Source organism: Zingiber officinale, chromosome 1B (genome assembly GCF_018446385.1).
Source record: "Zingiber officinale cultivar Zhangliang chromosome 1B, Zo_v1.1, whole genome shotgun sequence".
NCBI lineage: Eukaryota > Viridiplantae > Streptophyta > Magnoliopsida > Zingiberales > Zingiberaceae > Zingiber > Zingiber officinale.
Window position 1 is genome coordinate 90,231,580 of NC_055986.1, and position 22,769 is coordinate 90,254,348.

General features: G+C 36.5%; 3 protein-coding genes across 3 annotated transcripts; 1 reads left to right on the forward strand and 2 right to left on the reverse strand.

The window, feature by feature from the left end:
* Positions 1 to 346: 346 nt before the first annotated feature.
* Positions 347 to 9,700, reverse strand: LOC121969521 (switch-associated protein 70-like). Its single transcript, XM_042519664.1, has 10 exons — positions 9,550 to 9,700; positions 9,324 to 9,428; positions 4,636 to 4,697; positions 4,469 to 4,552; positions 4,340 to 4,371; positions 4,127 to 4,208; positions 3,454 to 3,682; positions 3,109 to 3,336; positions 1,256 to 1,548; positions 347 to 836 (listed from the first exon to the last, which is right to left on the reverse strand). Exons 1-10 carry the CDS (start codon positions 9,571 to 9,573, stop codon positions 503 to 505), a joined length of 1,473 nt encoding a protein of 490 aa, XP_042375598.1. The 5' UTR covers positions 9,574 to 9,700; the 3' UTR covers positions 347 to 502.
* An 831-nt stretch (positions 9,701 to 10,531) lies between these two features.
* Positions 10,532 to 16,710, forward strand: LOC121969531 (ras-related protein Rab5A-like). Its single transcript, XM_042519676.1, has 7 exons — positions 10,532 to 10,661; positions 11,082 to 11,159; positions 11,281 to 11,448; positions 13,101 to 13,149; positions 13,508 to 13,581; positions 16,197 to 16,290; positions 16,408 to 16,710. The coding sequence occupies exons 1-7, from the start codon at positions 10,620 to 10,622 to the stop codon at positions 16,512 to 16,514; spliced, it is 612 nt and encodes a 203-aa protein (XP_042375610.1). The 5' UTR covers positions 10,532 to 10,619; the 3' UTR covers positions 16,515 to 16,710.
* Positions 16,711 to 16,748: 38 nt separating this feature from the next.
* On the reverse strand, positions 16,749 to 18,906 carry LOC121969509 (L-type lectin-domain containing receptor kinase SIT2-like). Its single transcript, XM_042519652.1, has one exon. It carries the CDS (start codon positions 18,867 to 18,869, stop codon positions 16,845 to 16,847), a length of 2,025 nt encoding a protein of 674 aa, XP_042375586.1. The 5' UTR covers positions 18,870 to 18,906; the 3' UTR covers positions 16,749 to 16,844.
* Positions 18,907 to 22,769: the final 3,863 nt, after the last annotated feature.

The following is a 22,769-nucleotide window of genomic DNA, read 5'->3' on the forward strand; positions in this document are numbered from 1 at the left end:
GTTAATAATTTATTTATCAAAATTATTTTTATAAGAAAAGATAGATTGTATTATTTTTTTTTACTAACTATGAAATAATTAACTTTTGATTATTTCCAATAAAAGTTATTTTTAATTTAGGTTTAGGATTTAACTACAATTTCATACTACATCAAAAATTGAAAACTTAATTTTGTGTGACCAATTAATGTATCTTTTCTTTCATTCTAACTTCCGGTAGTTGGGTATCATAATGGAAATTATTAATACACTAATATTGGAGATTAGTAAATGAGAGGACCATTAGGGAGTTCTTAGAAAATAACGAAATGTTCCTCCCACCATAATTAACTGACCACCAAATTACTTATTAACTACACATGACAAGCTAAAAGCTTCACCAAATTGTGATTTCTCTATACAAAACATATAATTTATCATATTTTTATGCGCAGCTCTCAACCTCTAAGCTCAAATTAGAAGACTATTTTTCTTTTCCCACTTGTCCATGGTTAACACTTGATCAAGGTTGAGTATCATTGTTGCGAGTGGTATCGACAGAAATATCCAGGCTGTTTCCTTCTGCTTCAGGAGAAATCTCGCGCACATCGGCTATTCTTGCAGCTGAAGACTGGAAATTATCCCAGTTGGCATCACCAACAGAGTGGATATCGACTCCATCAACTCCAAGTTGTATTTCACTCTCGGAAGAAGCTGGAAGTGGCCTGGGATCATTTAAGCAAGCTTTATCGACATCATCTTCCAATAAGTCGACATGCTTTGTCATTGGAAGAGTATCATCGGGGGTGGAGTGCGCCTCCGATCTCTCTTCAAAAGCCTGCTTTGTGTTACCGAATCTGTAGAGGAAAAGAAACAAATCAAAGTTTTGCTATCAGCTTACAGACACTAACACTTTGTGATCATAAGCAAACTGTAAATTAATTATGTTGGATAGAAACAAGTGGTTCCGTAATCATCCAAGCACATAACCAAGAATCAGTTAATATAGTTAGTAGCTCATAATAATCGGAATTTATTAGTGACAGAAGTAAAAAAAAATTCATTAGAATGCTTTAGTTATATAACTCCCACAAAATGAAAACAAAATGTATTGCAAAAAAAAAGATATTTGATAACTCTTCTGGCTAATCTGTGTTACTTGATCCTTAGTGAAAGTCTATCTATTCGCGGTGGCAGAACTTTACCCAAGACAATTGATCATCAGATTTATGGATAACCTGAAATACTACCAAAGAATAAAACAATGACATAATACCTCTGTACTTGTGATTGCAACTTATGAACAAGAGCCAGGAGATCCTCTTTTTCTTTTATGGCTGCTAATGATTTCTCTACAGCATCCTTTACTCTGGCCTCAGAGTCCACCTCAGTTATTCTGGCTCTTTCTTCAGCTCTCACAACAGCTGCTTCTAGTACCACGGCTCGTTCCCTAGCTTTTGCAAGCTCAGAGCGCCACATGTGTGCCTCCTGAAGTGCAGAGTCTCTCTGCTTTAGTAACAGCTCTTGTTCCATTGTAAGGTTCTTAACCTTTTCTTCAGATTCTCTCAACTGCAAAAGTACACATCATGACAAAGAACGCATAAATAGAAGAGAGAATACAAAGAAATCAGCAACACGGCTCTTATGCCTAAGGTTGGTATTCATATCAACAATATTACTGACACACCATATCGCAATTTGACTTTAAGGTGATCCTTTCTTCAAACCATAGTGGTAGTTCTTTCCTCTCTGTCCACTCAAATCTGCCAATGTAATTTATGTCTTCAAGGATAAAAAACCAGGATCGTGCACTTAGTTTATTTGCTTTTAAACTAATAAATCACTGCTTATGCAGTGAATTATTTTCCTAATGGCTGTGGTCACCACCTTTTTAAATTTCATAAAAAGGCTATTTTGGCCACACTAAGACCAAAATCTGCATATGTGTGTGAGAGAAACAGATGATCATAACAAAAGACCATGTCCATTGCACTTGTCACTGTTTTGAGAGGTATTGGAGGTTGATTAATGTGCTATGCAAAGGTTCAAGGGTTGAGCTCACTGGTTGTGCAATGACAGCCCGCCCCTGTACTGGGATGTTGGAAAAAAACCCTTGCCTCGAGGAAAGTTAATCTAAGATTTCAAACAATTTTTTTTTTCACTTTTTTTTGTTCATTTTGTTTATCTGCTCTTGTTTTTTCTGTAATTTTTGCTTCTGAAACTATATAAGTTGATGCGTGTTGCTAACAACCAAGACAAACATTAAATCCTCAGCCCTCAGCATACAAGTTATACCAGGTCTTAACAGTCAATGGTACCATGATTGTAACACTTCAAACTAAATTAGAGTCACAATATTCTCCCCTACTTAAGGCTTCTCATTATTTTTAAGATCCAGATAGTTAGTTGCGAGTTAGGGCTATTGTAGTACTACACCATGTCATTTTCCATTGGCCCACTCAGAAAGCCTTTGAGTAGGTCTGTTATACCATTTGTCACAACATAAATGGCAGCTCCTGCCAATGCGGGGGAAGGGTGATCTTTTGTCATAACATATTCAAATTAAAATGTTGATCCATTATTTTCATAGGCTTAAATAACATGGCCCAAAAAGCCCTAGACTAGACTTGGCCAAATAAACTTAGATCAAGTGAAGCAAAATTCAGATATGGGATTAAATTGGAGTGTCAATGTTGTATTAACTACTACCACATTGAAAGCTGAGGAAGAATCATTCTTTTTTTTTTTTTTTTTGCAAGCACGAGCTAATCAGATGCTGGAAGGCCATTTACAATAAAATGATTTGATCTGTGTTTCCTTGTTGCCTGTAGAATATAAACCATATATTCAATCAAGACAATAAACTAAAAAAAAAAATGGTGGTACAGTATGATAAGGATTGACACTCGGAGTTAACATTCTAGGAAGAAAAATCTTAAGATTTATCTATCTAGGTATCAGATAGTGATCCAGTTCTTATTCAAATCAGAATTTTATTACCACAATTTAAGAATTTGGTTTATTAATTGCATCATTCATACCACTAACCATTCAGTTTACCTCTTGTAGAAAATAAATAAACAATATATATTAAAATTTTCTCTCAATTCATGAAATTGAAGGCATCACCTTAAGCAGGAAATTTTCGTGGTGCTTCTCTGCATCCTTCCTTAGACGCTCGATTTCTGCACATGCAAGTCTTCTCTCCTCATTCATTGCATGAGCTGCAGAAGCAGCTGCTTCAGCAGCCTCCGCTGTCTCCAATAGTTTATCTGTTATATCTTTTATCGTGGAATCACGAGCACGAATATCCTTAGCTAACTGATGTAGTTCTTCATCTTTAACTCTAAGAGTTTCCTGTGCCATGGAACACAAATAACCAAACATAAATAAACTGAGTGTTTGAAAATGCTAAAACTTAATGCATGTATACAAAATTCTAAATTCCTCATATCTGAAAATATTAGAAGATACCTTCATAATAGTCAAATCATCTAATTGACCATCACTTGGCTTAGTAGCCAACGAACCCAGAGCAGTTCGCAGGGAGATCTTCATGGCTGCTTCAATTTCTTTTGAGGCCTCCATTGCAGTTGAGTTAGCAGCTGCAACAACTGTAGCAACTGTTCCTAATTGTGCAGATCCACTGCCACTCAAGTTATTAACTGCTTCCCTATGAGCACGCAGTACCAACTGTGTGGCACTGATATTGAACAATACATAAGAGTGTGAATCAGTGGCTAAGACAAACCAAATATTTAAACTAAGAGAGAATATTAAAAAATTGTGTATAACAATAATAAATGATATGACCACGAACTGCCATTTACTATTAGCTAAAAGGTTTGTAAAGACTGGCAAGCAGTAGTGGCAGAGAAATTGCAACACGTGTTAAGAGAGTGATGGATTTAAAGTGACCAATAAAGGATGGTGCATACACACTAGGAGTTTCACATCAGGCAGAAAACCATATGCTAGTGACCAATAAAGAGCGGTGCATACATACTAGGTATTTCAGATCACATAGATAAAATATCAGAACTTGGAGTTAGGACTGTCACTTGAGAAATTATGCTTGAATACCTAAAAATATGCTGGCATGTTTAAGAATTATACCAATAAAAAGCTTTGAGGTCAACAAGCTTACTGTAAAGTGGATACCCAGGCTTTAGCAGCACCAGGAGTCTCTGCACAGAAGAAATACTCCTTTTTCTGTGGTGTTCCAATATCTGTTATGTTAGTTGAGGAACTCGATTTGTTTCACTACCTTCAACAAGAAAGAACTGGATATTTTGTCTAAAAGTCCAAATAAGAACAAAAACTGACTCATAGAAATAACATAGACTATGATTATGGATACAAAAACAGCAGCCATCATATTTTGGCAAACCACTGCAAAAAGAAAAACAATACATCACAAGAGTCTTAATGGTACTTCATCCAAGAAAAAAATGGAAAACTCAGATCATTGTGCATATAGAAGCCTTACTGGAAGTTTATTGGTGAATTTGTGATAACGCTGTTTGAATCAAACATGATGGTTCCTTTAATACCTGGTTCATTTCTCCGAATTCTGTGCCAGGATAAAAATAAAATTCTATGATCGAGGTAATCAGTTGGAATTCATAAATACTCAATTACAAGAAGATATTATACTTGTACTCCATTTTTCCTGTAGTTGGATCTAGAATCACCCAACGCTCATTCCATTTCCTTAGCTGATCAACAATAGGTGAGCAAAGATCATTCACAATTTCTATAACGTAAATAACTATTATAACTGGATAACAACTTGGAAAACAAGGTAAGGACTCGCTTTATTTGTACATTTAGCAAACGACCAACACTAGTATTTGATCTAAAGAGAGCATCAGCCTAACAACTGATAGTCATACTAAGCTTCTTTCTGCTTTCAATATGTCAGCAAAGAGAAACTGTCAACTGACCTTCACATTCTAACTACCAAATTTTCTTGACCATATGTCATTTGTATACTCATGCAACATCAAATTGCCAGACCGATTTGCTGTGGATATAAATTGGTAAATTAGACTAACTCAAGAAATTGTCCAAATACTTGGTTAGCTAGGTTTATATAACATAGAGGTGATTCATCAGTTATGTAGGAGACTAACAAAATCCACAAATCAAGATATTGCCAAGGCGCTTTATAGACTAACATAAGGTGGCGCTTTTGTAGATTGTAGTATTAAGACATAATAGACAACTGCCAAACAAAATTCGCTTCCTTTTTCCATGTAAACTTACTTTTAAGCAACATCAAAAGTGAAAATATCAAATGCTCACATCAGCTAGTAACCTACATAAAGAGAAGTTATAAAAAAATATTACGTAAATACTCTAAAACATCTTGATTTATCGGCAAATGTTGAATGAATGGATCCATCAAATTATTGTGCTAATGCTATAATATTCTCCGAAGGAACGTGTTGCATACCTAGCAAGGACCACTACATCTTTATGAGAATTCGGGTATAATGTGAAATATGCAAGAGTTCGCGTTGCAGCGCTTAGCAAGGACTGTTGCATCTCCATGGGAACTTGGGTGTAGTGTTAAATATATAAGAGTTCTCATACCATAGGTTGGATAAGAACAAATATTATAAAAAAAAACTAACTGTCTAAGATTTGGAATATGAAATCTAGGAACGCTCACTAGTAAAACAATGGAGGTAGTAGATATGATAATTAAGAGAAGAATTAATATTTTGTATGTACAAGAGATAACATGGGTAGGAGAGAACGCAAAGATGATAAAGAATTCGGATTTTAAGTTATGGTACACAGGAAGGAGTAAAACAAAAAATGGAGTAGATATTGTTGTCGATAGTTCGCTAAAGGATGAAGTAGTAGTTAGAAAGCGGATAGAATTACAACTCTCAAGATAGTGGCGGCGAAAGAAACCATTAACGTAATTAGCATATATGCACCTCAAGTAAGATTAGATGAACACACCAAATTTAGATTTTAGAGCGACCTAAATGAGGTATTACAAAACATTCTGCTAACTAAAATGATTTTAATAAGAGAAGATCTAAATGAGCATGTAGGCGTGAAGAATGAGCTTTATAAAATGTGGAACCGCCACATCAGCGACCCCCCTAGAGCCGGTCCCACGGATATGGATGGAGGTAAATGCAGGTACACAGCTGAAAGCGCATAGCCGGGACGCTAACCCCAGGCAATGCCACCCCGAGGCGTGAAGAATGAGCTTTATGATAGGGTGTATGGGGGTTATGAGTTTGGAACAAGAATGAATAAGGAAAAACTATATTGGATTTTGCGATAACATAACCTTATACTAGCTAATACGTTTTTTAAGAAAAAAGAGAAGAACACTTGGTTACGTTCAAAAGTGGAAATAATAAATCGCAAATTGCTTTTCTTATGATTAGGAAAAATGATAGAAAGATTTATAAAAATAGCAAGATCATCCCTCGAGAAAATCTAACTACACAACATAAGTTAGTAGTGTTGGATATACGCCTTAAGTATATTATCAATAGAAGGGAAATATACACGATTCTTAAAATTAAGTGATGGAAGTTAAAAAATGAAAGCACAATATATTTAAGGAGAGGGTAGAAGTACATGTATTAGGAGAAATATACAGCGATTTGAATATGACATGAGATAAGATGATATCAAAGTTGAAAATAATAGTTAAGAGTGTACTTGGTGAGTCAAGAGATGTGCACATGAATAAAGAATCTTGGTTATTGAATGAGAAAGTATGAGAAAGTGAAGGAAGAATTATATATTTGTATAAACGAGGAAAACTTAAAAAAATATCCAAGTAACTAAGAAAGAGGCTAAGCAGTGAATGAAGCTAAAAATGAAACTTTTGAACACTTATATCGAAAATTGAATATAAAAGAAGGGGAAAAAGACAGTTATAGAATAACTAAAGTAAGAGAGAGAAAGACAAAAAAATCTTATCCAAATAAGATGTATTAAGGATGAATGCAATAGGGTACTAATAAGCAACGAGGAAATAAAAGAGCGATGAATGAGGTATTTTCAGCAACTTTTTAATGAAGATTTAGATGACCAACTTGACTTAGGTAATTTAGGTAGGTCATATGAATATAAAAATTAAAATTTTTATTGTAGAATTCAAACTTTAGAAGTAGAACAAATTTAAATGAGATGCAAAATGGAAAGATAATTGGACCAAATATTTCGATAAAGGCATGGAAGTGCCTTAGGAAACAAGGAATTGAATGACTTACAAAGTTATTCAACCTGATATTGAAAACTAAAAAACATGACTAAGGGTATGTACTCTAGTTTCCTTATATAAGAATAAAGGAGACATAGAAATTGTACAAACTATAAGGGTATTAAACTATGAGTTATATCATGAAACTTTGGGAAAAAGTAATAGAAAAAAGACAAAAGAAGGAGATCACAGTTACTGACTATGTTGCATGAATACGGGACCGAGTATCATATTGAATATGATACAGATACGACAAATTTTGAATATATATATATATATATATATAATATTGAAAGATCATGAAAGATGGTCAAAACCGAGACTTTACATAGTGTTCATCAAAAAAATTGAAAGCCAAAAAGAAGAAAAAAGGAGACTGAAAGATTAGGGCTTATATTCAAATTTATAAATCAAATCTTTTTAACAAAATGATTAGGGTTTAAGAACTTTAGAGGAGTGAAGCAGAATTAGAAACAATAGTTTAGGGTTGACATGGTGAGCGGCGGCGTGGGGCGGCGAAAGAAAGGGAGGCAGCAATGTTAAAGAGGTAATGAGAGGCGAGTAGGATGAGAGGTGAGCATAAAAAGATTAGGGTTTAGGGTTTAAAAGCCCACAACTAATTCATTTTATTAATACTTTCCAATTAGTCCTAAATTTTTTTAATTTTTTTCAATTAAACCCTAAAATTTTTAAATATTTGCAATTTTGCCCAAACATATCCTAGCCATATCGTTGTCGTGTCCAAAACGTATCTGCCTCGTCAAACCTCAAAAAAGTTCACGACGCATTTTTGGCCATATCCGATACGCGTATTTGTGTATCGTATCCGTATTCGTGTCATATTCGTGTACGATACTTAAAAATAAAATCAGTAAGTATTCGTGCTACATAGGTTACCAAAAATTAATTTGGATTTATGTCTAAAAGGTCGTCTATAGAAGCTATATGTCTTTTCAGACAACTAATTGAAAAATATCAGAAACAAAATTAAGACTTACATATGGTATTCATCAACTTAGAAAAAACTTATAATAGAATCTCAAGGGAAATTATATATAGATAATTCTAAACAAGAGAGGTATTAGCATAGAGTATATTGAACTAATTAAGGATATGTATGAGGATATAGTGACAATAGTGAAACATCAGATTAATTGAAGCTTTTCCTATAAAGATAGGATTACATCAAAGATCAGCTTTAAGCCCCTATCTTTTTACACTAATCATGGATGAACTCAGTATGCATGTTGTTTGCAGATGACATTGTTTTGGTAGATGAGACACTGAAGGAGTAAATGTTAAACTTGAATTTTGGTAACAAATACTAGAAGTGAAAGGTTCTGGGCATAGTAGAGTAAAGACAAAATATATGAAATTTAAGTTTAACAATATCATAATAGAGTAAAGACAAAATATATGAAATTTAAGTTTAACAATATCAGATGTAATGAGACAATTATTAAGATAGGAGATGACGAGTTATATGTAATTGATATTTTAAAAATTTATGGTCATTTTTGTAACAAGATGAAGGGATTGAGAGAGATGTCTTATATAGAATATAAGCAGGATAGTTGAAATGAAAGAGAGTTTCAGGTATTCTTTGTACTAGTAAAGTACCTTTAAAACTACAAAACGATGGTTATACCGACTATATTATATAGAACTGAATGCTGAGCTCTGACTCAAATACATGAATAAAAAATGAAAATTGCAGAGATAAGGATTTTAAGTTGAATGTACGAACATACAAGAATGAAAAGGATCTATATTACCAACCTCACCTAGTGGGATGAGGCTTAGTTGTTATTGTTGGAAGGATGTTAAAATCCACTAAATGGCGCCAAAATTGTAACTTTCCTTGCAAATAAACTTGAATAATGATAATTCAGCAAAGTTTTATGGACAAGTCATTAAATGACTTGAGATCACTCGGAATCTTGTTTTCCGCGTACATACAGCATTTGAAGTTTCATATACCACTTCAAACAAGAAAAAAGAGAGGCATATATAGGGAAAAAAAAAGTTTACTGTACCGATCTCATAACTAGGAAATGTTAGACCCTAATTTCTGTGAAGAAGGATAGGTCAGAGGGCGTACCGTCTCTGATCGTTTCAAAAGAGGACCCTGAAGCAAATATTTCCCCGACCCTGACGTCAGCTGTCGCTTGATCTTCTCCAAGCTGCTCTCTGCATTTCCTGCCTCCTAAAAGTACCGAAAACAAGAGCAAGCGTGCTCATTTTGGATCAGATTTGGATTAGGAGAAAATAGAGGCAAAACCCGCAATTGTTGAGGGCAAACCCTATAATTCAAGCTGAGGACTCACCGCAGATCTCCCATTAGAAGCCATTTCAGAGAACGGAGACGATCAGAAGCGAGAAATTGGGATCTGGGTGAAAATTCTGAGGAAACGGATCAAAAGAGGTTTTCGATGGGTCTACCAGAGGGATTACGCAATTACAGGCTCATATATTCCTAGTTTACCTCCTTAAGTTTAGAAAATTGCCCCAAATCTTGGTAAATGAAAATTCACCTAGTTTTCAAAATTATAGCGGCGACAAATCTAATTTATCTAACTATACGAGGTAAAGTGACAATACGTGAAAATTATGATATTTAAATTGAAAATTTTCCTTATTTCTAGAAATTCGAACAAGAACCTCACCTATTTGAGTATTTACTGAATAAGATTGTCTCGATAATTTTGAACAAGTAGGAGACGTAATTAACAAAGTTGGGTACTTTGCTTAAAAAAAAAAAGAAATTGGAAGAAAATGGTCTACGGTTTGAGACGTTTACCTCCACATCCCTAGACTGTGCCAATATTCCGATCAACTTTCTTAAATATATAATTTATTTTAATTTTTATATTTTAATAAAATAAAAATTATATTTTAAATATTAAAATATTATTTAATTTAGAAGAAAAAAATAAAAGAAATGAATTGGGTAATGGAAAATAGATATTAGAGAGAATAATAAAAAATAGAAGGGAAAAGAAAATAAAAAATAAATAAAAATAATAAAACTTTTAGGAGAATACGTGCAATAAAAATAATTATTTAAATTTAATAAAATAAATTAATTATAAATTTTAGAAATATTATCAATAAATATATTGATGACACGGTAAGTTGTATTTAGTCCCTAAACAAAATCTGAATCGGTAGTCCTTTTAGGAAGAATTGGTCCGTCAAACCAACGGTTCCGATTGTATGATCGGGAGCGGTACATGAAAAGAATCGCTACGCCGCAGGATCACTGGAAATTGCTTTCCTTTATAGCTCCCGAGTCGTTCACGCCGACTCAACCTTCATCAGCTGTCGACCCACCGCGAAGGAAGGTTCGCGCAATCTTGGTTAGGGATTACGTTTTCCAGATTCCGATCTTCGTGCGATGGCGGCTGCCGCAAGCAACCAGATCAAGAACGCGAAATTGGTAATCTGTTCAGCGCATTATCCCTACTTTTTTTTGGTGTCGTTGGTTGTATGGTATTTTCAAAATCCCTTATTTGTGAATTCATAGGTTGACTTCTGTGGCCATTTTTCTTTCGGTTTAGAAATTTATGAAATTTTACTGTATGATTTCCTCGAATCAATTCGCCTATTTCTTTGTTCGTGATTTTTGTTTCTGTTATTGATCATGTCCTGCAACTTTGCACACCGATTCCACATCAATCTTTGATGAAGGTGGGATTATATTTTTTAAAAAATTACATTTATCGTTTGTCTTGTATTCACCGTTTAGTAAAACTTTTCTTCTACTTTTTCCTCTCAGATAAATTTTGCTATTTTACTTTGTTAGTATGTAATCATGTTGTGTATTATAAATTTCTTACCTATTGGTTGTATTTATTAGGTCCTTCTTGGAGATGTGGCCACTGGAAAGTCGAGTCTCGTATTGCGGTTTGTGAAAGGCCAGTTTGTTGAATTCCAGGTTAGTGTTGCATTCTGTGACTCTTGTTCCATTGCTAGCTGTGTCATGGGATTTGTAATTTTAATAGGAACCATAGAGTTTTCACCTTGGGAGTTATGATTTGGATGCTTTGATTCTGCAGGAATCAACCATAGGTGCTGCATTCTTTTCGCAAGTAGTCGCTGTCAATGATGAATCAGTGAAATTTGAGATTTGGGATACTGCTGGACAAGAGAGGTACCATAGCTTGGCCCCTATGTACTACAGAGGAGCTGCAGCTGCTGTGGTTGTCTACGATATAACAAATGCGGTTAGTGAAATAGCATCATAACTTATTTGACCTAACTACTGGACTTTCAAATATTATAACATCTTTATTCGACCTTCTAAATGTGAACTTAGTGAAATAGGGTATTACATGATTTTTCTTTGCTTCTACAACATTATTGTTTGATCAAATTATGAAAACTTCATATATTGTGTAAACCAAGATGGTTATATTCAAAAGCCATTTGGAAAATAGTGTGGATGATAATTTCATTGGAAACCATGTACCAAGACGTGAAACTTTAAGGTTATGTCTCCTAACTTCAGCTACCAATGGCCAATTTTTCCATTTGCAAGGACATAACAGATTTCTGAGGTCTTTATTAAACAACTTACAAGATGTGATTACTTATTATTGTTACTTTTTTTACTTGTAAATAAAATCAATTTCATAATTCCAAGATCAGTCAAAGCATTTCTTATTATGGTATCAATAGTGCTGAACTGCTACGAAATAAATCTGGGATAAAAATGGTTTCTCACAGCCATTATTATTTCTCATGCACATAAGAGAAAATGCATTATGCTTCTAGTAACCAACTCACTTAGTAACATATATTTCGCCTTTTTTTCTTTAAGAACTTTGATTCATGAATGAAGAAAAATCATAAACGTTGAAAAAAAAAATCTAAGATTTTGAGAATTCTGCAAATTGTAAGCATTGTGCTTTGTTTTGGAACTTACTCTGAGTAGGAAAATAGGAAACTCTGGTGCCTTTTGAAAACCTGATAGCACTAACTTGTAAGCATATATTAAATTTGTTCTAAGGCATAAGGCAACCACATATAGATGACTTTCTTTTATGGTTATTACACATCCATAGCTAACCTAGGTCCATCATTATATCACATTGGGCAAATCTTTTAACCAGTGTTTGGTATCATTTGAGATATGCTACTTGTATTTTATGACTTGCAATAATTATGATGGAAGATGTGCACTTTACTTATTTTTTTTCAAAAGACTTTAATAGGAGGGAAATCCCCTGATTCCCATTTAATTGGTTATTCATCAAGATTTTGTAGTTTACTTGCAGTAACACTAGACCAAGAGAATTTTGTCTTGGTTAACTTTAAAAAAGGAATAAAAAACAAGTCTATGTGGTCAATTCAGTAGACAAATTATTGCAGTTAGATAATCACATCTTCCTTGATCTCAGAATCATCTAGTTTGGTTATATTTGTTTTGACTAAAGAAACTTTTGGATGAGTCTTTGTACCTAATTAGAAGGCTCTTCATGGTATGTGATTATTGTAACTGCAAGCTTGAGGCCATTGCTATCTGGAGATGAGAAGATCAATTGTTCACAAGACTATTGAAGCTTTATTCATTTATTATCTATTTAGTTAATATAAGTAGCTTCCCTCCTAATTATATTACTTATCAAGTATCATGAAAATACTAAGAGATTTGTATAGTAAATTTATGATATTTTAAAGCAATGCAGTATGGTCAAAATCTAACATAATGGTTCTGAAGTTGTTCCTCCCATAAGAAACTTTAACATAGATATTAACTTATTAGATATTAACTTATTATTTCTAAAGTTCAAACTAATGCAAAAGCATGCATTGGTTGTATTCTCAAAAGAAGACTCAAAATTCTGTGTTAAACATCATCTCATCCATTTTGCAGGCTACCTTTACTCGAGCGAAGAAGTGGGTTCAAGAACTTCAGGCCCAAGGTAGCATTTAATTTGTTCAGTTTTGATAGTTGATGTGGTTAGAGTTCATTTTTTTCCATGATTGAATGGTCAATGTGACTCAATTTCTCATTATTCATTAACTTCAGCTGATGTAGTATCCTTTAATATCACTTCTGGGTGGGTCTGTCTGCTTTATAATAGGGATTTCATTCTGGATATTCTTGCTTCTTGTGATCTAGAAACTAAGATGACATTATAAGAGGAGAGCTTGTGATAAAATAAATCCACTATTTTTGTGGTGTTATTATCATTGTGATGTTTACAAAAATCAAAAGTATATACCATTGTTAATTAGTGTATCTCTATTCTTATGTGGAGAAACTTTATCCTGTTTCAGGTAGCCCAAATACCATTGTTGCTCTTGCTGGTAACAAAGCTGATCTGTTGGAAGCTAGACAGGTTTCAGCTGAGGTAAGAAACTCTTGGCGATGCCTTATCCATTATAGTAGATATTATAATTTTTAAGATGTATTCAGCTTATTATTCTTAATTTCATTGAGATTCACCTGATACACATTATAAAAAAAAAGACGATGACTAATTTTGTACTTACCTGAAAGTACTCATATAAGTATGACATGAAGACAAAGAGTCTATTAGCTGGTAGTACAACCAGGTTATATTTTTTTCTCTGTTTAAATGCGAGAGAATACCAAATTGGTTCATAGAACAACTTCCTGATACCAATGGAAGAAGAAATAGAATGCACTTTTAGTACTATAACTACCAATATAGTTCAATCTCCAGAAAATTGATAAGAGCTTCTCACTAATGAAGGAACGAATGCAGCTCTTTCATATAGCTTTAGTAGACACTCTTCTGGAACAACAACAGAAAGTTGCAGACCCAGATCCATTCTCTTTTTGGTTCAGAAATCACCAATGTTTCTATTTCAGCACTGTTCATTCAAATAACTATAGAAAATCATGCATAAGACTAATATTTCCTGTCCAATTATCCCACTGGAATTTTGTCCCGTTTCCATCATTGATCTTTCTTTTAAAGGAATCTCACTTTGAGGTCTTTCCCAATGTAGACCAAGTTGGAACAATCTCAGTCCAGTCACTTGTAAGGAAATGAGTTCATTAATGATAGCTTGCTAAGGTTGGTTTTTAGTTTCAGATACAACTTTCCACAATGGAGAACTAAGGTATTCAAAAGCACTCCTAGGCAGTAGGAGGTCGGCCCCTAGGCGACTCATGTTAAAATATTATTAAAATAAGGATTTACTATTTATCACATGAATTTGAAGTTTTAAGCTAACAAGGTAGTAATATAGTTAAATACCTTTCAAGATATTTAATGAACATACTGATTGAATACCAATATAATCAAATATTTTTCAAGATATTTCACCAAAACACAAATTGAATATTCAAAGACTGTTCATCTCACCATTGATTAAATGCTGATCATCTCAGTATTTTCCAGATCAAATATTGATTATCTCAGTATTTAATTATATCGGGCGTCACCATTTCAGTTATCATTCCTATTCCTAACATCAACAAAACCTAGAGAAAAAATAGCCAAGAGTAAGGAGAAAATATTAGCTAGAGAAGAGGGGTTATTAAAGGGGAGCCTTGGCACAACGGTAAAGTTGTTGTCATGTGACCTAGAGGTCATGAGTTGAAAACAGTCTTTTGTAAAATAAGATAAGGTTGCATACTATTCTTTCCTCGGGACCCCGCATTCACAAGTGCATCGGGCTACCCTTTTTAGAAAAGAGGGGTTATTGTTGCTACTGTTGTCATAAGTAGCATTGGGTGTGAAGAGGTGTTAGGCATGATTTTTGCTGTTATTGTGGGGTTGAAAACAGTCTTTTGTAAAATAAGATAAGGTTGCATACTATTTTTTCCCCGGGACCCCGCATTCACAAGTGCATCGGGCTACCCTTTTTAGAAAAGAGGGGTTATTGTTGCTACTGTTGTCATAAGGAGCATCGGGTGTGAAGAGGTGTCAGGCATGATTTTTGCTGTTATTGTGGGGAATAAGAAGCTGAAAGTTAAACCGCGGGATGGGAGCAGCGGAGTAGTGCGTAGGTACACCAAAGGGTCAGGAGCAGTAGAGGAATTATGTTGTAGTGACTCGAGAGAAATTGAGGATTCGGGATTCGGGATTTGGGATTCAGGCACCTAGGATGATTCCTTTGGTCCTCCATTTTAAAAGACCTGCTTAGTAGGGGCCTAGCCCCTAGGCAAAGCTGACCTGTTCAAATCTGCCTACTGCATAATCAGCTTTTCAAAACGTTACCGAGAACAAAGAAGAGATGAGATTTTAATAGAATTCCAAATTCAAAATACCCAAACCACTTTCCTGTAACGGTCTAGTAACAAGGCTCCACTTAGCTAAGTTTCAGCAGAGGATTTTTCAGCACCATGTTGCCATAGAAAAGTGCCTTAAATCTTGTCCATCTCAAAGATCACTCATTTTAGGAACAAGACCACACCTGTTTGGTAGCTGATGAGTGATTGAGCACGCTGTCCATCAAAATTCTCTGGCCTTCAATGGAGAGTATGTTTATTCGGTAAAACTCAAAGCAACCTTGTTGATTGCTGTTTACCAGAATTCCCTCCAATCACCTGATGCACATGTTCTGCTAGCAATATGATAGAAAGAAAGGTAATTCGTCCACTATGAATGTATGTACAAGGGCTGAACTCCCTGCAATGGATTTGGTGAAAGGTAATCTGTGAACACAAACATAACAAGTTCAGTCACCGACAAGAATGCCATTTGGGGCCATATAAATTCCTCATTTGGGGGGTCCTTTAACACAATTTTTAGTGTGTTTCTTTTGCACCAAGAAGTCCACATCCGTCTTAGGTGCTGATCCTTTTACTTGGGCGGAGATAAAATAATGTCTCCATTTTACTACAAAAGCTTATTCCAGAATTAGGTCTTCTAATGTAGATGCTATTTGCTGGAGTAGCTTGTTTGTTTGTGCAGTCTAGGATATATTTTTTTGGTGACTTTTCAAATCTTCATTTCCTCCCATATTGAAGATGGAGTGACATAAATTGCAGGAAGCACAGACGTATGCACAGGAGAATGGTCTTTTCTTCATGGAAACTTCAGCCAAAACAGCAATTAATGTTAATAACATATTCTATGAGATCGGTAAGTTTTTTAGTCATGTACATGAAAGCATGGAGCCTATGTTTGTCGCATATCAGCGTGCCATTGAAATTACTTTCATCACGTATAACTAACACTTTTTGGGTGGTTATCTTTCAGCAAAAAGACTAACACAAGTGAAGCCAGTACAGAACCCTCAAGGAATGACTCTACCTGGTAGGCTCGATAACAAACCAGTTGCCGCATCATCTTGCTGCTCCTCCTAGTAAAAATTTCACGCTCTCTCTAAAAACAAGACTGTGTTTATACGAGGCGCTTAAGGAGAATATGTTCTCAAGCACATAATTCTTGCTTTTATTGTAGCACAAGGGCTACTGATCGCCCATTCGTTGTAATTGTGAAATAGTAGTTTTGTTGCAGAACTATTTATAAGGGCATCAGTAGTTCCGTTGCCAATTTGTACATGCTGAACCAAAGTGGACATAGTAAATCACTGACTGGCAACAATCTATCAAAATCTTGATGAAGTTCGACACCCCAAATCTTTGACTTGATTTCCTAAACTTCAAATCACGGTCATCGAAAATTCTCTCCTCTTATCGACCTGAAACATACACACTGGATGCAGTCGCCACCGACTTCGCCGACACTGACGCCGTCGCCGTCGAAGGAAAAGACATTAGGTAATCATCGAAGCCGTCGTTATGAAGCATCGCAAGAACACTGAAGCTCATGTACGTCGGTGATAGATCCGGCAGCGGCTCCTCCCCTTCCAGATACCGCATCGTCTGCCTTATGCTCGGCCTGGCCGCCGGCAACGGGTGCGAGCACAGAAGCCCGACCTTCAGCGCCAACTCCACTTCCTCGGCCTCGTACTCCTCCACCCCCATCCTCGCGTCCCTTGTCGACGTAATCGACCCCGTTCGCCAGTTCTCCACAACCCAATCCACCAGAACCACCTGCTCCTCCGTCGAGGAGCTCACCGGCCGCCGGCCACAGACGACCTCCAGCACGAACGTACCGAACGCAAAGACGTCGGCCGCGGTCGAGGGCTTTCCGGTCCGAGCGAGCTCCGGCGCGAGGTACCCCATGGTGCCGACCACGTTGGTGGATGTCAGATCAGCGCCATGATCGTACAATCTTGCAAGCCCGAAATCTCCCAACCTCGCGTTGAATTCCTCGTCGAGCAGCACGTTGCTGGCCTTGATGTCCCTGTGGATGACGACCTGCTCCCAATCTTGGTGGAGGTAGAGAAGTCCCGCTGCCACGCCTTTGATGATCTTTAACCGCGCCGCCCAGCTCAGCACCGGCTTGCCGGAGTCATGGAGGAACTTGTCGAGGCTACCGTTGCGCATGTAGTCGTAAACGAGGAGGAGCTCACGTTTCCGGCGGCAGTACCCTAGCAACGGCACCAAATTCCGGTGGCAGAGCCGGCCGAGACTCACCACCTCTGCGATGAACTCCCTCACCCCCTGTCTCGACTCATGGGACACTCTTTTTACGGCGATCTCCGATCCAGATCTCGGAAGCACGCCCTTGTAGACCCTCCCGAAACCGCCGATCCCAAGCAACTCCTTGTCCCGGAAACCTCTCGTCGCTCTGTGCAAATCCTTGTAGGAGAACCGATGGGAGCTGTAATCCATCTCCCACTCCTCTAGTTCCTCTGCGTACTTCATTTTCCTCCTCACGATCAACAGAGCGACGGCGATGGCGACCAGAACAAAGATAGCGGAAGCTAAAGGCAGCAAGACATCGAAGAGCACGGATCGGTTACTCGATTCCGTGCGAGGGAGCGAAGGCAGCAAGGAGAAGTCCAGAGTTTGAGCCGTGCCGTTGACGCTGAAGCTCCAACCCAGAATGTAATGAGACGTCAAGAAAGGCCCGGTGGAAGAGGCGAAGCCGACGAACATGGAATCCATCAGAACTCCGCCGAGATCAATTTTGGTAGATAAAAGAGGCTTCTTTGGTTTGTCCATCCGCGCCGGAGCTAAGGTGACATCGACTCGCCTCTCCTTGCCGTCGTAGTCAACCCAAACTTGCATCACTCGGCCGCTCCGGAGGGTTAAGTTGTTGAAAGGTCGGCCGTCGTCGGGATAGTACCCGGCAGGGTAGGAGATGTTGGACCTCAGGCCGTTGACGTCGACTCCGACATGGTTTTCGTTGACGTCCCGGAACTCCGGGTTGAGGATGGTGTCGAGCTCGACGCCGAAGATATGGTTGGAGGACTCGCCGTTGCTGCTGAGGTTGAAGAGGCCCAGGTATTGGCTTCCGATGGCGCTGGAGAAGTCCTCGGTGGGGGAGATGATGAAGACGATGCCATGGCCGCTGAGGTTGGGGTCGACGGAGACGATGCCGAAGACAAAGGTGGTGGAGAAGGAGAAGACGGAGCCATCAGAGGGATTCCTGAAGTTGAACTTGGATGGGTGAAAGGCGTGGCCGGTGATCTCCTTGGTCGTGTTGGTGAGCATCAAGAGACCAGTCGTAGTTATGGTTGCAAGGCCTTCGAGAGTAAGGTTTGAGCCTCGGAAGCCATTGAAGAGGAAACCATCAAAGGAAGCAGCAATGATTTGCAGAAGGAGGAAGAAGAAGAGGAGAAGGAAGAAACAAGTCTTTAGGAGCATCGCTGGCCACAATGCTAGCCTTTTGGAAGTCGACTTTTTATTCAAGGGGACACACTCAAATTTTTGTATTTTTTTAAAAAGGCCCACTGCACTTTCATATTTTTCTAAAAACACATAATTTTTTTTTTCAAATATCCTTCTTATTTAAAACTTTTAAAAATATATAAAACATTCTTTCGCCACTCAACCAAACCGAGCCCGATTCTTGGTCTAAGAGCTTTTTTACTAAGGGAGGTCTTGCAAATTTATTAGTGGGATGAGTTAAACTCCATCTGTTAATCTGTTTAATATGTGAGGTATAATTTACTCTATTAATGAATAAGTAGGATTTCAAAAATTCTGGTCTAGAGAATCTTTGTCCAATCTAACTGTCCATATAGGTTAAACGATCACAGTGTTCGGTCTAACATAGCAGTTGCCTAGTCACTCGTCCTCAATTTAATTGCCTAGCCACTACTAAGGGTGCAAATATATTGATTTGAATAATATGAAAATATTGATTTTTAAATTCGAGTTTATAAATTTATGTGATCTATGAATTTGATTTAAAGTTTAAAAATATAAATAATTTTGTTTCAAGTTAGAGTTTGATTTGATGGTTTGAATCTTGAATAAAATCAAATAATAGTTCAAAATAACTTTAAGAGTTTGATTCAAATTATTCAAACCTTAATTTTAGGATATTGAAATTAAAATTATGTAAAATTAATTAGACTTCGATTTGAATTTGGCTTGTAAAGTGATTCATGAATAATCGAATAAAATATTATAAATATAAATTTATTCCAAAAATTTATCAAACTTGTTCGAGTTCGACTCGAATTCAAAAATTTTGAATACAAATCAATTATTTTTTAAGCTGGCTTGCAAAACTCATGAACAGATTCGATCCATTGGCACCCATAGTCGCGACCACTGGATCTAACCACCTAGTCACAATCACTCGACCTGGCTACCTAGCTACAACTGCTCAACCTAGTTACTTGGTCTTACATTCGTAGGACCTAGCCTCACATCCGCAAGACTAGCCTCGTGATGTTCAAGTGACCTTCATCAAGAAGTCATGTCTCATTAAAGTAAAAGATGATATTACTCATCTGAAACGATTTAATACTACCGATCCTATGCACGAAGATATTTTATCCTAATATAACTACTTTTTGCATAGAAAAAAGTTTAGACATATTTTATATCCATTAAAAATTAACCACAAACTTTATTGGATTAAATACTATATCAACTACCTCAATACCTAGGAATAAAAAATCATACCTAAAACTCATGAACAGATTCGATTCATTGGCACCCATAGTCGTGATCGCTCGACCTAGCCACCTAGTCACAATCACTCGACCTAACTACCTAGCTGCGACTGCTCGACCTAGTCACTTGGTCTTACATTCGTAGGGCCGGGCCTCACATCCGCAAGATTAGTCTCGTAATATCCAAGTGGCCTTCATCAAGAAGTCATGTTTTATTGGAGCAAAAGATGATATTACTCATCTGAAACAGTTTAATACTATATTTTATCCTAACATAGCTCCTTTTTGTATAGAAAAAGTTTAGACATATTTTATATCCATTAAAAATTAACCACAAACTTACTTTTTTAGATTAAATACTATATCAACTACCTCAATACCTAGGAATAAAAAACCATACCTAATGACAATATTGGCCGACGGCCAGGCCGCCGCACGATCAGGTTCAATGGCCCGGTGGTCCAACAGAATGCCATCCGACGATCACATGGAAAATTTTCTTTTTATTTTTTTAACCAAAATATTTTAGAAAAGAAATACGTCCTCTGAAAAATATAAAACTATAATTCACAGTTAAGAAATTCCGAAACCGTGTCCTTTAAAAAATGTCATTTATTCAAAAATTTAGGGTTTGCATTGGAAGGAGCAAAGGCGTTTGACTTTGAATTCAAAGTCTTTGACAAGTCTTTAAGGTTTAGATTCCTCTAGCAATAGGATGGAAAATGACAGGATGGAAATATAATTAATTAGATACGTTTCCTAGTCAAATGTAGGTTGTTAATAATGTCCATACTGTTTCTTACATTATTGGTGTCGTCCTGGATCGCCTTGGACTTTTGTCGCCCAAATATCACCATGCACGTCTTCATCAAAACCCTATTTCACTTTTTAAAATCGTTAACATAATGACAAATGCCTGCGCGAGAATCAAACCAAATGAGTTTTCACATCTATTGATTAATCAGCTGAACGGCATGCTGATCTAGACATTTAGACATTAGCCTTTGCCACAGTCGTATCGAGCTCAAGAATCAAATGAATATTACCAAAACAAATAATTGATCAATCTTCTTCTGAAGGACTCCTAATCAGATCTCCAACTTTCAATTTTTGCCCGGACTGAGTGCCCAAATCGAACAAGAGTCCATGAATTGCATCACAAAAGTTTCACTTGAGTGGTAGATTCCAACCTGTTGAGGTTTTTCTCTTAAGGACCAAAAAATAAGTCTACTGACAAATTTTTCAGTCCAAAATAAAATTGACCTATAAATATTTAAAATTACTGGCCAAAATAAATTTTGATAGGTAAATAATTGTAATTACCGTAATATTATTTTTTTACCGACTAAAATTAAATTTGACTGGTAATATATAAATTTTTACTAGCCAATGTTAGATTTTTCGGTAATATTTAATTTTTTTCTAACCAAAATTAGATTTGACTGATAATATTTAATTTTCTACTAATCAAATCTATTTTACTGGTAATATTTAATTTTTTACTGGTCAAAATTAGATTTAATCAATAATATTTAATTAGTTAAAGTTAAATTTGACCGATAATATTTAAAATAAATTTTTGATGAAGACATTGAAAATAAGTTAAATTTTCTTTAAAGACACTAGGGGAAAAAAAAAAAATTACTAATAAATTTTTTCCGTCCAAAATAAATTTGACCTATAAATATTTAAAATTAATGGCCAAAATAAATTTTGACAAGTAAATAATTATAATTATCGTAATATTAATTTTTTACTGAACAAAGTTAAATTTGACTAAAAATGTATAAATTTTTACTAGCTAATGTTAGATTTGTTTTATAATATTTAATTTTTTACTAACCAAATTAGATTTGACCGATGATATTTAATTTTTTACTAATAAAATTTATTTAACCGGTAATATTTAATTTTTTACTGGTCAAAGTTAGATTTGATCGGTAATATTTAACTAGTCAAAATTAAATTTTATAATATTTAATTATTTATTGTCAAAGTTAATTTAGATTTGGTTGATGATCCTGTCCGAAAGCTGAATCAACGGACGCTGGGCATGTGGCGCTCTTCAAGAGGCTGACGTAGATCTCCTGACTGTCCGCACGGGCCTCCTATGAACCTGCACAGAAGTCGAGCCGGGAAGGGGTTCCCGGCGACGACCCTCCGACGCTCAAGTCAGGTAAGCGGACAACGAAGAAGTGACCCCAAGTCTCTCAGAATGCGTACCTCCGGTGAAGTGCAAGGCCCCTTATAAAGAGCTGGGAAGGAGCTCATGCACACATGTCGAGGCGAGTACGTGTCCCCAGCCCATACCTCGGTAAGGGCTTGTCAGAAGACTTACTTGACACCATACTGCCACAGTCCAAGCATGTCTTAGATGGGACATCAGAACCCCTTGTCGCCAGATTTGGAGTATGGCCTAGTCATAAAGCATGACAACTGTCAGAAGATGTTCCTTGTCCTTCTCTCCTTACTCTCACGTCCGGCCGACCGACACTCACATCACGTCCGGCCATCCATATGCATTGGCAAGCTAAGGAGATCCTCGGTAATGTGCTCTGTGGGGACTGTTCGCAGTATGCTACCTTATGTCTTCGACCGAGCGTATCATCCGCTCGGCCCTATGATCCTGTTCAGCGAG